Below are 12,430 nucleotides of genomic sequence, written 5' to 3'. Positions count from 1 at the left end.
AAGGGAGGTAAGGAGGCCAAGTAAGAGCTGCTCTGGAGATTCAGGTGAGAGAGGAAGGGGGCCTGGGCCTGGGCGGGGGAACAAGCAGGATCCCAAGGGGCAAAGGTGGAGCCCCTGGATCTATGGAGCACGAACTCTGGCTCCAGGCAGCACCATGGGCTGCAGAAGCGGGAGGAGGAGCCACCCCACTGCTGTGCCTCCCCGCAGCACAGGCAGAGCCGGGCAGAGCGGTTAGCGTGAACCTGGGCTTGGCTCTTAACTGTGCTGCGAGTTGCTGGTGAAGCTCAGGCTGCTCGCTGACCTATGACCCAGTTTCCTCGTCTGTAAGCGGAGTGAATGCTAATCCCCAGATCGTGCATCTTTGCTGAGGATTAAATGAGATGATCTAAGCAAGAGTTTACCTGGGTGCCTGGCCCTCGGGAGCTGCTCTTCTGCTTATTGCTATTGTTTGAATTTTCTATCCTGCCTTCTAGGGTATCTTGTACCTGGCGGGAACTTAAGCTTCAAAGTCAGACACACTTGGAATTCCTGCCCAGCCACTTATCAGGCACAAGGCAGCTGGTAACCCCCTTAATGTCCGAATCTCACTTTTCTGATCTGTGAGATGGGGACAGTGTTATTCTTCTCCAAGGGCCCATGTGAAAGTGAAGTGAGAGTGTAGTCCAAACAGGGCTGGCACTCCTCTGTGCCCTTGTCTGGCCTGTTCATGATGCTGCACAGCCTGCTGCTGCTAAGTCGCTTCAGTCATGTCCGACTCTGTGCGATCCCACGGACTGCAGCCCACCAGGCTTCTCTGTCCATGGGATTTTCCAGGCAAGAGTACTGGAGTGGGGTGCCATTGCCCTACTCAGCTCCAATTCTCTGCTGAGGTTCTACAGATTCAGGGGTGAAGGAGCCAGGCCAGTCCTGCCCTGCTGGGGTTCATGCTGGGTGGAGAAAGCACAGTGCTTGACTGCTGTGATGGGGGCACTCAGGAGAGCAGTGCGTAGCAACCTATGACCCTGACCTCAGTGGAATGGGAGGGGGTGTCTGGAAAGCTGTGAAGGGTGTCTAGGGATCTATGAAGCAGGAAGGGTGTGATCTGACAGGGGAGATGCCCTCCTGGGCAGTCTGGGGGGAAGGTGGCAGGGGATGCTGGGCGGCTAGGAGCCGGGATAAGAGATGGAAGGCCAGTGTGGAGGTGGGTGCCTGCCCGCTCGCAGGCCCATCCCTTGGGGTAAGCCTTTGCAGGTGAGGGGGTGGGGTGGAGGTGGGAGCCCAGGAGGTAAGTGTTGCATCTGTGACAGGCGGAGACAAGGCCATTGCTGTTGCCCAGGTGAGCGAGGGGAGCGGGGCGGAGGAGAGGGGACAATTTAGAGAGATGTGAGGGGGAAGGAAAGCTGGGCAGGCTGCAGGCTGGGAGGTGACGGAGGGTGGAGGAGGTAGTGTTGGTTCCTGGGGTCCCAGCTTGGGCTGGAGGGTCAGTGAATGGTGGGACCCTTCCCCCAGCTGGAGGGGCAGGTCTGGGGAGAGGCAGCCAAGAGGTTCTTTGTGGGCCTATGGCGTCCGAAGGCCCTGGCGCATCCCCCAGTGGAGGTGTCCTGGTGACAGAGGCTCTGAGGGTGCGGCATCAGGAGGGAGATCCACGTGGGGAGGGTGCTTGTCCATCAGAGAGGACACAAGTGTCTGCAGCCACAGGTGCAGGAACACTGAGGGAGAAAGCAAGAGACGGATGGGCCTCGGGAAGAAGCGGAGAATGGAGACCAAGGAGGAGTGGGCAGGTATGGACAAATGGTCTGGCCCAAGGCTGGAGGTGATAGCTGCTGACTCCTGCCTGACAGTGGGCTGTCCCCTGCTCTGGGAGCCCTCTGGCAGCCCAGCAGCAGGATCTCCTGGGCAAGGAAGGGACCTGGCCCCTCCCGGGTGCTTCGGTCTGTCCAGGATCCAGATTGCCAGGCAGATGTTGTCTGCTCCAGCCAAGTCCAGCCTTCCCCCGGCCCCCAGCTCCTTTGGAGGCCACTGACTATCAGTGAGAGGATGGGATGGGTGGGTGTGACATCCCTGCAGCCAGACCCAGCACTGGAGCTGGATGTGACCTTGGAGCTGGGTCACCTCTTATTTTTCCAATATGGCATACTGATGCTAGGGGCGGGGGCCTGACTTGTCCAAGGTCATCTAGCTGGTTTAGTCCCAAAGGGCCTCCTTGTCACCATCTCACTCTGACATTAAACTTCTCTTGGAGGGCCCTGCTGTTTCCTGCTTTGAACATCCCTGCCTGGGTCCAGTAGGTATGGGATGATGGGCAGGGTTCATGGCCAGACGTAGCTGAGTTCACCTGCCAGCCTCCAAGTCTCCTCATCTGGTTTGTTCTGAGGACAGAGGCTCTTGCTGGCTGAAGAGTCGTAGGTAGGCTGTGAGCCAGAGGAACGGTGCCCTCAGTCTAATGGGGGAGATGAAGCCCCAGCCCGCAGGGTGTTGTTCCGAGAACGACAAATTCATTTACTCAGTAAATATCGACGAGCACTTCCCCTGTGCCAGCATGGCTCTAGGCTCTGGAGTGGGGAGGCAAGAGGGCAGATGAGTTCCCTGACTCAGGAGCTTTTCCGAGCTTTCCCAATATGGAGAAAGCTGCCCATAGCCAGTAACCTGAGGCTGCGATGGGCATTCAGAGAAGATGAACAGGGCGATGTAATTGCCTTTAAGTGGGGAGGAAGGAGGAGCTGCCATTAGGGGAGAAGCGCTTAGAGGTGGTTTTGCTAAGGAGGTGATGTTGGTAACGCTTGAGCTTAGACCGTAAGGGTGAGAAGGAGGCAACCACATGAGGAAGAAAGACCAGGGGCTCTGGGCAGAAGGAATAGCATGTGCACAGATCTGGAGAAAGGAAAGGTTTGGCTTGTTCAGTAGAAAAGGCCCCTGTGTCTCGGCATCATGAGAAAAAAAGAGGGATGGGTTAGGAGAAACAGGCACCTGATCACAAAAGACCTTAGATTTGATTCCAGCGGTGATGGGAAGCCATGAGAGGGTGCCAAGCAGGGGGAGCCAGGACCTCATCTACGTTTTGAAATGATGGCTGCAGCTGCTGCTTGCAGAGTGGGTTGCAGGAGGGAGAGTGGAAACTGGGAAGGTTCATGCAGTGGTCCAGGCAAGAGGTGTTGATGTGGTGGCAGGAAAGATGGAGAGAGGTGATATTCTAGAAGCAGAACAGTTGTGATTTCCTGATGGGTTGGAGTCAAGGTTGAGGAACAAGGAGGAGTCAAGAGCAATTCCCAGGTTTTTGGACAACTAGGTGGATTTACTGAGCTGAAAAAGATGGATGGAAGGGGAAAGGTAAAAATCAAGTGCCCCATAGTGAGCAAGCAGCATCTGCAGTGCCCGTGGGACATGCAGATGGAGACACTGAGCAGACAGTGGCAGGTACCGGAGCGTGGCTCTGGGGAGATGCTGGGCCACGGGTACGACTGAGCATCAGCATCAGCAGACAGACAAGATTTTAAAAAACGGGCGTGGATGGTGTCATGGGGGAGGTGTGCAGGGGGTGGGGGCCCAGGACAAAGTTCTGGAGCGCCCCCTCCTTTAGGGCAAGGACTCTCAGCTCAGCATTGTTGGCATTTTGGGCCAGATGAGTTTTTGCTGTGGGGTTGGCCTGGCATCAGCATGCTTAGCAGCATCCTCAGTCTGCCTCTGCCCACTAGGTGCCATAGCACTTCCCCAGGTGTGACAACTGAAAATGTCTCCAGACAAACATCTCCTGGTTGAGAACTGCTGATGTAGGGGATGTTGGTTGATGAGGGGCGGGGTGGAGGAGTAGAAAAGGAGTCAGTGAAATTAGGAGGAAAACTAGAAACCACAGGATCCTGGATGCCAAGAGAGAGTTTGGGGAGGGAAGGAATGACTGCTGGCTGGGTCCTATACCACCAAGAGGCCAAGCAAAGGGCTGAGAAGGGCCTGGACGCTGCCACAAGCTTTCGCAGTACTGAGCCCAGGTGGCCTGGGGGGCAGCTTCCCAGGAAGAGGAGAGGGAGTGGAGTCTTGAGTGAGAGATAGAGAAGCAGGGAGAGCAAGCGTGGTTGACAGCTTCTGACAAGCTTTGCCCGCTAAGGGAAGCAGAATGTGGCCCCTGAATGGCTTTAGGAGGATTGTGCGGAAGGTGGGTCCCGCTTGGTCGGGGGGTGGGGTCTGATTGCCCTCTGGAGCCCCCTGCCGGTTCTCCGGGGGCATTGCCGATGCCGCCGGAGCGCCCACTTGAAGAGAAGATTGGGGACCCTTTGAGGGCACTGAGAACGATGGATAGGGGTGTCCCGGCCGCTGCGAGGCTGAGAGAGGTGGGGGACTGCGTGCGGGAGGCCGCCCCAGGCGCCGGCGGGAGTGGCGCAGAGCAGGGGGCTCCCGGCGGGCAGTGGGGTGGGGTGCCCACCGCTGTCCACCGCCTGCAACTCCTAGGGCCCCCTCGGGCTCTGGGGCGGGGAGGGCAGGCCCAGCCTCTCACCCCGCCCCCCTCCCCTCTCTCCCCCTCCTCGTGTCTCCCTGCAGAAAGCGGGCGGCGGCCTGCGCCAGTGGAAGCGGGTGTACGCCGCGCTGCGGGCGCGCTCGCTCTCGCTGAGCAAGGAGCGGCGGGAGCCCGGGCCGGCGGCGGCGGGGGCGGCGGCGGCCGTCGCAGGTGAGGACGAGGCGGCGCCCGTCTGCATCGGCTCCTGCCTGGTGGACATCTCCTACAGCGAGACCAAGAGGAGGCACGTGTTCCGGCTGACCACCGCTGACTTCTGTGAATATCTCTTTCAGGCTGAGGACCGGGATGACATGCTGGGCTGGATCAGAGCGATCCGAGAGAACAGCAGGGCCGAGGGCGAGGTGAGGGCCCGGCCCGGCCCCAGGCGGGCCAGGGAGGGCAGGGCAGGCCCCGGGCCCCTCTCACCGGCCGGGCTCCTCCCTTCCCCGCTCGGAGCCTCAGTCCCCTCTTGCATAAAATGGGCCAACAGGAGTATACCTGGCGACTCTGCCCGCCCAGGGTTTGGTGTGAAGAGAGGATGCATGGGCCAGTGGCTCACAGAGGGCCTGGCGTCCTTAGTATTCCATGACTGGCAGTAACAATAATAGCTGTCAGAGTGACAGTAATTATTATTATTATCATCGTTGTTATGACTGCCTTGGGCAGGCTCTGGCACAGAGAGGTCAGGTCCAGGCCAAACCTCAGCCTCTTGGTGGAGCTTCGGGAGGCAGGGGGATCTCCTGTGAAATGTATTACAGAAAGAGGTCCCCCTGGGCCAGAGCTGTAGGGGACCCCCCTGCCAGGGCTGGCCTTTCTGCAGAGGCAAAAACACATTGACCTTGGGAGGAGGCCAAGGGGATTGGCCTTTGGCAGCAGGCAGCAGGGGCTGAGCCAAGGGCTTTGGCAGGGAATCCAGGAGAAGTTTTAAATGCCGCCCCCTCCACGGTGGCGCTGCACGCCAGGGGCCTGGCTGGAGTATCTGCCTCGACTCACTCCAGCTCCCAGGTGGCTGCACAAGTGTGCCTCTGTACACCTGCAGTTCTGTGGGGGTCCTGGGCTGGGAGCTGGGGGCTGGCCTCTGCCAAGAGGATGGTGGGCTTGGGCCCTGGTCCAGCGTTCACCTGCTCTGACCACAGGAGGGGGTCCTAGTGCTCACCGAGGCCCACCATCTCACTGAGCCAGGCTCTGCTGCCCCAGGACAATGTCCTCGCTGCAGGGAGAAAAGCACCTGAAATTTAGGGCCCTTCTCTGCGGGGACTGGCTGGGGCTGTCCCCAACAGGGTATGAGCTGGGGGTCCCAAGTCCCTGCATTATTGCAACAGCTGCCCCTCCTGGGGCAGCTGGGCTGTGCCTTGCCAGAACTGTGATGAATGCCACATGCATAATTCTGCACCCCAACCCTGAGGTTGCCATATTATCTCTCCAAGGAGGAGACTGAGGCTCAGAGAGGTTAAGTGGATTACCCAAGGTCACACGGCTGGTGAGGGGGTGCTTGAGAGTCCGGCCCTGGTCTTTCTTGCTCTGGGGTCTGTCCCCTCCAGCTGGCAGATGGAGGAGAGGGGAGGCAAAGCTGAGGCAGGGGCCAGGGAGAAGTCCTGGTGGGTTGGCCATGGGCACTGATGGGGTCTGCTTTCTCTTTCCTTCCTCCAGGACCCCGGCTGTGCCAACCAAGCTCTGATCAGCAAGAAGCTTAATGATTATCGCAAAGTGAGGTGAGGCCCAGTCCTTGTCCTGGCCATGGGGTGGGGGACACCCCAGGCAGAGGTCATTCTCCTGGCCCATCTCCAGACTTGAGGGCAGTCCTGAATCGCCCTCTCTTGGGGGCAGGGAGGGCAGAGGGGCATTGAGGCCTCCAGTCCCCAGAAGGGCATGGGGGGAATGGTCTTGGGGATGGAGGAGAGGTCCGAAGAGATGGGAGGCCAGGGCAGGTGGCATGCTGGGCCACCCCAGTGAAGACCTCTCCCCTCTTCCTACACAGCCATAGCTCTGGGCCCAAAGCTGATTCTTCCCCCAAAGGCTCTCGTGGCCTGGGGGGACTCAAGTCTGAGTTCCTCAAACAGAGTACGGCACGTGGCTTCAGAACTCAGGACCAGCCTGCAGGGAGCAAGGGTAGGAAGGTGGCTGCTAAGGGGGTGGTATGCATGTGGGTGTGTGCCGTGGTTATCCTCATGCATCTGCCCATGTGTGTATGCCTGTGAGGGGCTGGGGGCTCTGAGGGTCTCAGGGGTGGAAGGGCCTGGAGCCTGATTTCCCTCCAGGACATCCCAGCTGGGTGGTCCTCCAATCTCTGCTTGTGTCCTTCAGGAGCAGGAGGCAGCCTTTTCCATCTTCACACGCTTTTGACCATTAGAAAGTTCTTTCTTTGGTTGTACCAGAATCTGTGGCGCCCACTTTGTTGTCAGCCCCTGAGCCCATACAGAAGTCCCCTATTACTCTGAGGCCTCTCTTCCCCAGGGTGAACACCCTCATGACTTTGGCCTTCTCTGTTGGGATAGTATAATTTCCCATCAGCCCTCAGCATCCTGGTTGCCTTTCTGAAGGAGTCCCCTTACGTCCAGTGTGTGAATGTGATGTACAAGTGTCTGTGACCGAGTGTGGCTGTTGCCCCTCCCTGGGCCCCTAGCTCACCCGGGCTCTCTTCCTCCTCCAGCCCCAGATGACAGTGTCTCCACCTCCAAAACCCCCTGGGGCATCAGCATCATCAAGAAGAACAAGAAGGCGGCGCCCAGGGCATTTGGTGTCCGACTGGAGGAGTGCCAGCCAGCTACGGAGAACCAGGTGGGCTCCTGCAGTGCTCCAGGGCCAGAGGGGAGTGGGGCGACTGAGGCACAGAGGGTCAGAGCTGCCAGGGACCTTGGAACCAGCTCTCCACCTCATCTTATGGACACAGCTGGGAAAGCCGCTCAGGGAGGGAGCACAGAGCTGAGTCAGAGTCCCTGATTCCCAGCTGGTGCTCCTTCCCAGACCATGGCAAAGCTTTGGTGTGATTTCTGGCTCCCAGATTGGAGGCAGCGAGAGCCTTTAGTAACTACCCTCCATGGGGTTCTGCCCTTTCTCTGCCCCCATCTTGTCCTTCCCACCTCTGGCCCACTGGTGGAGAATACTGTTCTTTTTTAAATTGTATTTCATTGAAGTATAGTTGTTGTACAATATTATGTAAATTATAGGTGTACAATGTAGTGATTCACAATTTTTTAAGGTTATGCTCCATTTATCATTATTATGGAATATTGGCTATGCTCCCTGTGTTGTACAATATATCCTTGTAGCTTATTTTATACCCACTAGTTTGTACCTCGAATCCCCTACCCCTGTCTTGCCGCTGCCCGCTTTGCTCTCCCTACTGATAACCACTGCTTTGTTCTCTACATATCTGAGCCTGCTTTTTTGTTGTTGTTATATTCACTATTTTATTTTTTAGATTCCACATATAAGGGATATACAGTACTTGCCTTTCTCTGACTTATTTCACAGAGCATCATGCTTTCCAAGTCCATCCATATTGCTGCAAATGGCAAAATTTTATTCTTTTTTATGACTATGTAGTAGAGAAGGCAATGGCACCCCACTCCAGGGCTCTTGCCTGGAGAATCCCATGGATGGAGGAGCCTGGTAGGCTACAGTCCATGGGGTCCCTACGAGTCGGATGCGACTGAGCAACTTCACTTTCACTTTTCACTTTCACGCAATGGAGAAGGAAATGGCAGCCCACTCCAGTGTTCTCGCCTGGAGAATCCCAGGGACGGCAGAGCCAGGTGGGCTGCCGTCTATGGGGTCGCACAGAGTCGGACACGACTGAAGCGACGTAGCAGCAGCAGCAGCAGTATTACGTTGTGTACATGTACCACATCTTCTTTATCCATTCATCTGTTGATGGACATTTAGGTTGCTTCCGTATCTTGGCAGCTTTAAATAATGCTGCTGTGAACATTGGGGTGCATGTATCTTTTCAAATTAGTGTGGTTTATTTTTTCTGGATATATATCCAGGAGTGGAATTGCTGGGTCATCAGTCAGTTCAGTTCAGTTCAGTTCAGTCGCTCAGTCATCTCTGACTCTTTGTGACGCCATGGACTGCAGTACACCAGGTCTCCATGTCCATCACGAAATCCCAGAGTTTGCTCAAACTCATGTCCGTTGAGGCGATGATGCCATCCAGCCATCTCATCCTCTGTTATCCCCTTCTCCTTCGCCTTTAATCTTTCCCAGCATCAGGGTCTTTTCCAATGAGTTAGTTCTTTGCATCAGGTGGCCAAAGTATTGGAGTTTCAGCTTCAGCATCAGTCCTTCCAATGAATATTCAGGACTGATTTCCTTTAGGATGGACTGGTTGGATCCCCTTGCAGTCCAAGGGAATCTCAAGAGTCTCCTCCAACACCACAGTTCAAAAGCATCAATTCTTCAGCGCTGGGTCATATAGTAACTCTATTTTCAGTGTTTTGAGAAATCTCCATGCTGTTTTCCACAATGGCTGCTTCAATTTACATTCCCACCAAGAGTGTACAAGGGTTCCCCTTTCTTCTCATCCTCGCCAGCTTTCGTCCTTTGTGGTCTTTTTGATGCAACCATTCTGACAGGTCTGAGGCGGTATCTCACTGTGGTTTTGATTTGCATTTCCCTGATGACTGGCGGTGTTGAGTATCTTTTCGTGTGCCTGTTGGCCGTTTGCATTTCCTCTTTAGAAAAATGTCTGTTCAGTTTTTCTGCCCATTTTTTAATTGGGTCATCTGTATTGTTTTTGGCCTTGACCTGTGGCCTGGAGGATCTTAGTTCCCCAACCAGGGATCACACCTGGGTCCCCAGCAGGGGATGCATGGAGTCCTAACTGCTGGACCGCTAGGGAGTTCTCAGGTTGTTTGTATTGTTGATGTTGAGTTGTATGAGCTGTTTATGTATTTTGGCTGTTAATCCCTCATTGATCAGTCGTATCATTTGCAAGTATCCTTTCCCGGAGAATGCTGTTCTTACCTCCCTAACACCCCTGCCTTGCCTGTGTCTCCAGCGTGTCCCCTTGATCGTGGCCGCGTGCTGTCGAATTGTGGAGGCACGGGGGCTGGAGTCCACGGGCATTTACCGAGTCCCAGGCAACAATGCAGTGGTGTCCAGCCTGCAGGAACAGCTCAACCGTGGCCCCGGGGACATCAACCTGCAGGATGAGGTGAGTCTGACTCGGGGGTTGGTCCATGGAAGGGGGCCAATGTGGTGTGTTCATTGTACCCTGTGATGTGCCTGGCACTGGGCCAAGGCACCAAGATGGGCACGACGAGATTTGCCTTTGCAGACCAGCCGCAGGGATGGGCCTCAACCCGGCTGCAGCCCAACAGGTGGATGCGGTCAGGGCCTGGGAGCTCTGAAGCAGAGGCTGGCGGGTGACAGGTTTTTGGGCCTGGAGGATAAGAAGAATTCAGGAAAGCCAGGAAAGGGCCCTCCAGGCAGGGAAATGGTCTGGGGAAAGGCGTGGCCCTGGAGGCTTGCTGGCAGTCACCATGCCGTCTCTGTAAAGGGCCAGGAGGCAGGTGTTCCAGGCTTTGGTTATGTGGTCTGTTGTACACCCTCCTCCTCCTTGTTCTCTTCCTTCTTCAGCTCCACAATGTTTATTTGTTTATTTACTTATTTTTGGCTGTGTTGGGTCTTCATCGCCGCCCAGGCTCTTCTCGAGTCGCAGCAAGTGGGGGCTACTTTCTAGTCGTGGAGTGTGGGCTTCTTAGTGTGTGACTTCTCTCGTTGCGTCGCACGGTCTAGGACTCATGGGCCCAGGAGTTGCAGCTCCTGGGCTCTAGAGCATAGGCTCAATAGTTGTGGCACATGGGTTTATTTGAACCACAGCACGTGGGATCGTCCCGGATCAGGGGTTGAACCCACGTCTCCTGCATTGGCAGGTGGATTCTTTACCACTGAGCCACCAGGTAAGCCCTTCTTCACAACATTTTAAAAATGCAAACCCCATTCTTACCTCGAGGGCCACACAAAAACAGGTCATTGGCTGGATTTGACATTTGGGTCATGGTTTGCAGACCCCTGGTTAAAAGAAAGGGAGTATATGGTGTTTGCTGGAGTGGCCAGCAATGTGGGTGGCTGATCAGATGAGACAAGACTAGCTTGTGAAGGGATCTGACAACCACACTTAAGAGTTTGAAGCATGTTATAATAACAATGGAATATAACCTTCAAAAATTGTGAATCACTGTGCTATACACCAAAGTCACTGCAGATGGTGACTGCAGCCAGGAAATTAAAAGACGCTTACTCCTTGGAAGGAAAGTTATGACCGACCTAGATAGCATATTCAAAAGCAGAGACATTACTTTGCCAACAAAGGTCCATCTAGTCAAGGCTATGGTTTTTCCTGTGGTCATGTATGGATGTGAGAGTTGGACTGTGAAGAAGGCTGAGCGCCGAAGACTTGATGCTTTTGAACTGTGGTGTTGGAGAAGACTCTTGAGAGTCCCTTGGACTGCAAGGAGATCCAACCAGTCCATTCTGAAGGAGATCAGCCCTGGGATTTCTTTGGAAGGAATGATGCTAAAGCTGAAACTCCAGTACTTTGGCCACCTCATGCGAAGAGTTGACTCATTGGAAAAGACTCTGATGCTGGGAGGGATTGGGGGCAGGAGGAGAAGGGGGCGACAGAGGATGAGATGGCTGGATGGCATCACCGACTCGACAGATGTGAATTTGAGTGAACTCCGGGATTTGCTGATGGACAGGGAGGCCTGGCGTGCTGCGATTCATGGGGTGGCAAAGAGTCGGACACAACTGAGCGACTGGACTGAACTGATGCTATACACCTGGGGGCTTCCCAGGTGGCGCTAGTGGTAAAGAACCCACCTGCCAATGCAGGAGACGTAAGAGATGAAAGTTTGATCCCTGGGTCAGGAAGATCCCCTGGAGGAGGGCACGGCAACCCACTCCAGTATTCTTGCCTGGAGAATCCCATGGACAGAGAAACCTGGTAGGCTACAGTCCATGGGGTCACAAAGAGTTGGACATGACTGAAGCAACTTGGCACACACATGCTATACACCTGAAACTTATATAATACTGAACATCAATTAGATCTCAATTTTCATGATAAGACGTGTTTAAAGCAGGAAAAAAATTACATAGAAGGACTCTGGTTCAGTTAAGATAGAGAAAGCACACTCTGACCAGTTTTTCCTAGTGATTACATCTAAAAATCCTGGACAGAGTATATAAAGTAAATGTCAAATAACTCTGAAAGGTGGGTAACAGCAGCCTGGGGAGGAAGAGTGCAGCCTTCCAGAGGTCAAGGCCATCTAATGCAAACTCCCAAAATGTCTGTCTTGTCTAAAAATGTTTCTGTGCTTTCATTACAACTTGTCCTCTTCAGCTATAGAGAGAAACATTAATGTCTCTGTGTTCACAATCCTGTTTTGGTATTTCCTCCAGAATTCTACTCTATCATCTTCCCTTTCTCTTGTGCCATGAGCTGAATCATGTCCTCCCAAAATTCATACATTGAAGCCCAAACTGCCAACATGACTGTATTGGGAGTAGGGCCTATTGGGAGGTAATTATGGGGAAATAAAGTCAGGCTGCGATATGATAGGGTGAGTGTCCTTGTGGAAGGAGACACCGAAGAGCCCCTCTCTTCACCCTTTCCACCTCATAAGGACACAGCAAGAAGGTGACTGCCTGCAAACCAGGAAGAGAGCCCTCACCAAAAACTGAACGGGCCGGCACCTGGATCTTAGAGTTCCCAGCTTCCAGAGTTGTGAGAAAAGAAGTTTCTGTTGTTTAAGCCAAAAAAAAATAAAAAAAAGTTTGCAGCAGTTTAAATGTCAATTATATCACAATAAAACTGGGGGAAATATCCAAATAAACATTTCCATTTAAAAAAAGAGTTTGCAGTAGGGCCAGTGTTTCCCAGAACCCTAAGGTTCCCCAGAGGTGCTGTGGGAGGCTGAGGGCAGGTCAGGACCTGCGTCCCTGCCTGAACTAGAGT

General features: G+C 54.3%; 1 protein-coding gene across 1 annotated transcript in view; it reads left to right on the top strand.

Moving 5' to 3' along the window:
- The window catches only part of ARHGAP23 (Rho GTPase activating protein 23), a 51,627-nt gene that overhangs the window by 17,420 nt on the left and 21,777 nt on the right, over positions 1-12,430 (top strand). Inside the window, 5 exon segments of the mRNA XM_086357991.1 lie at positions 4,510-4,827; positions 6,116-6,177; positions 6,444-6,574; positions 7,116-7,243; positions 9,467-9,622. Of these exon segments, the coding sequence (XP_086214117.1) occupies positions 4,510-4,827; positions 6,116-6,177; positions 6,444-6,574; positions 7,116-7,243; positions 9,467-9,622 (795 nt within the window).

Source organism: Bos grunniens, chromosome 19 (assembly GCF_055505025.1).
Source record: "Bos grunniens cultivar Pamir isolate PY7600 chromosome 19, Bosgru_T2T1.0, whole genome shotgun sequence".
NCBI lineage: Eukaryota > Metazoa > Chordata > Mammalia > Artiodactyla > Bovidae > Bos > Bos grunniens.
Note: the sequence above shows the minus strand (reverse complement) of the source record. Positions and strands in the feature narration are given on the sequence as shown.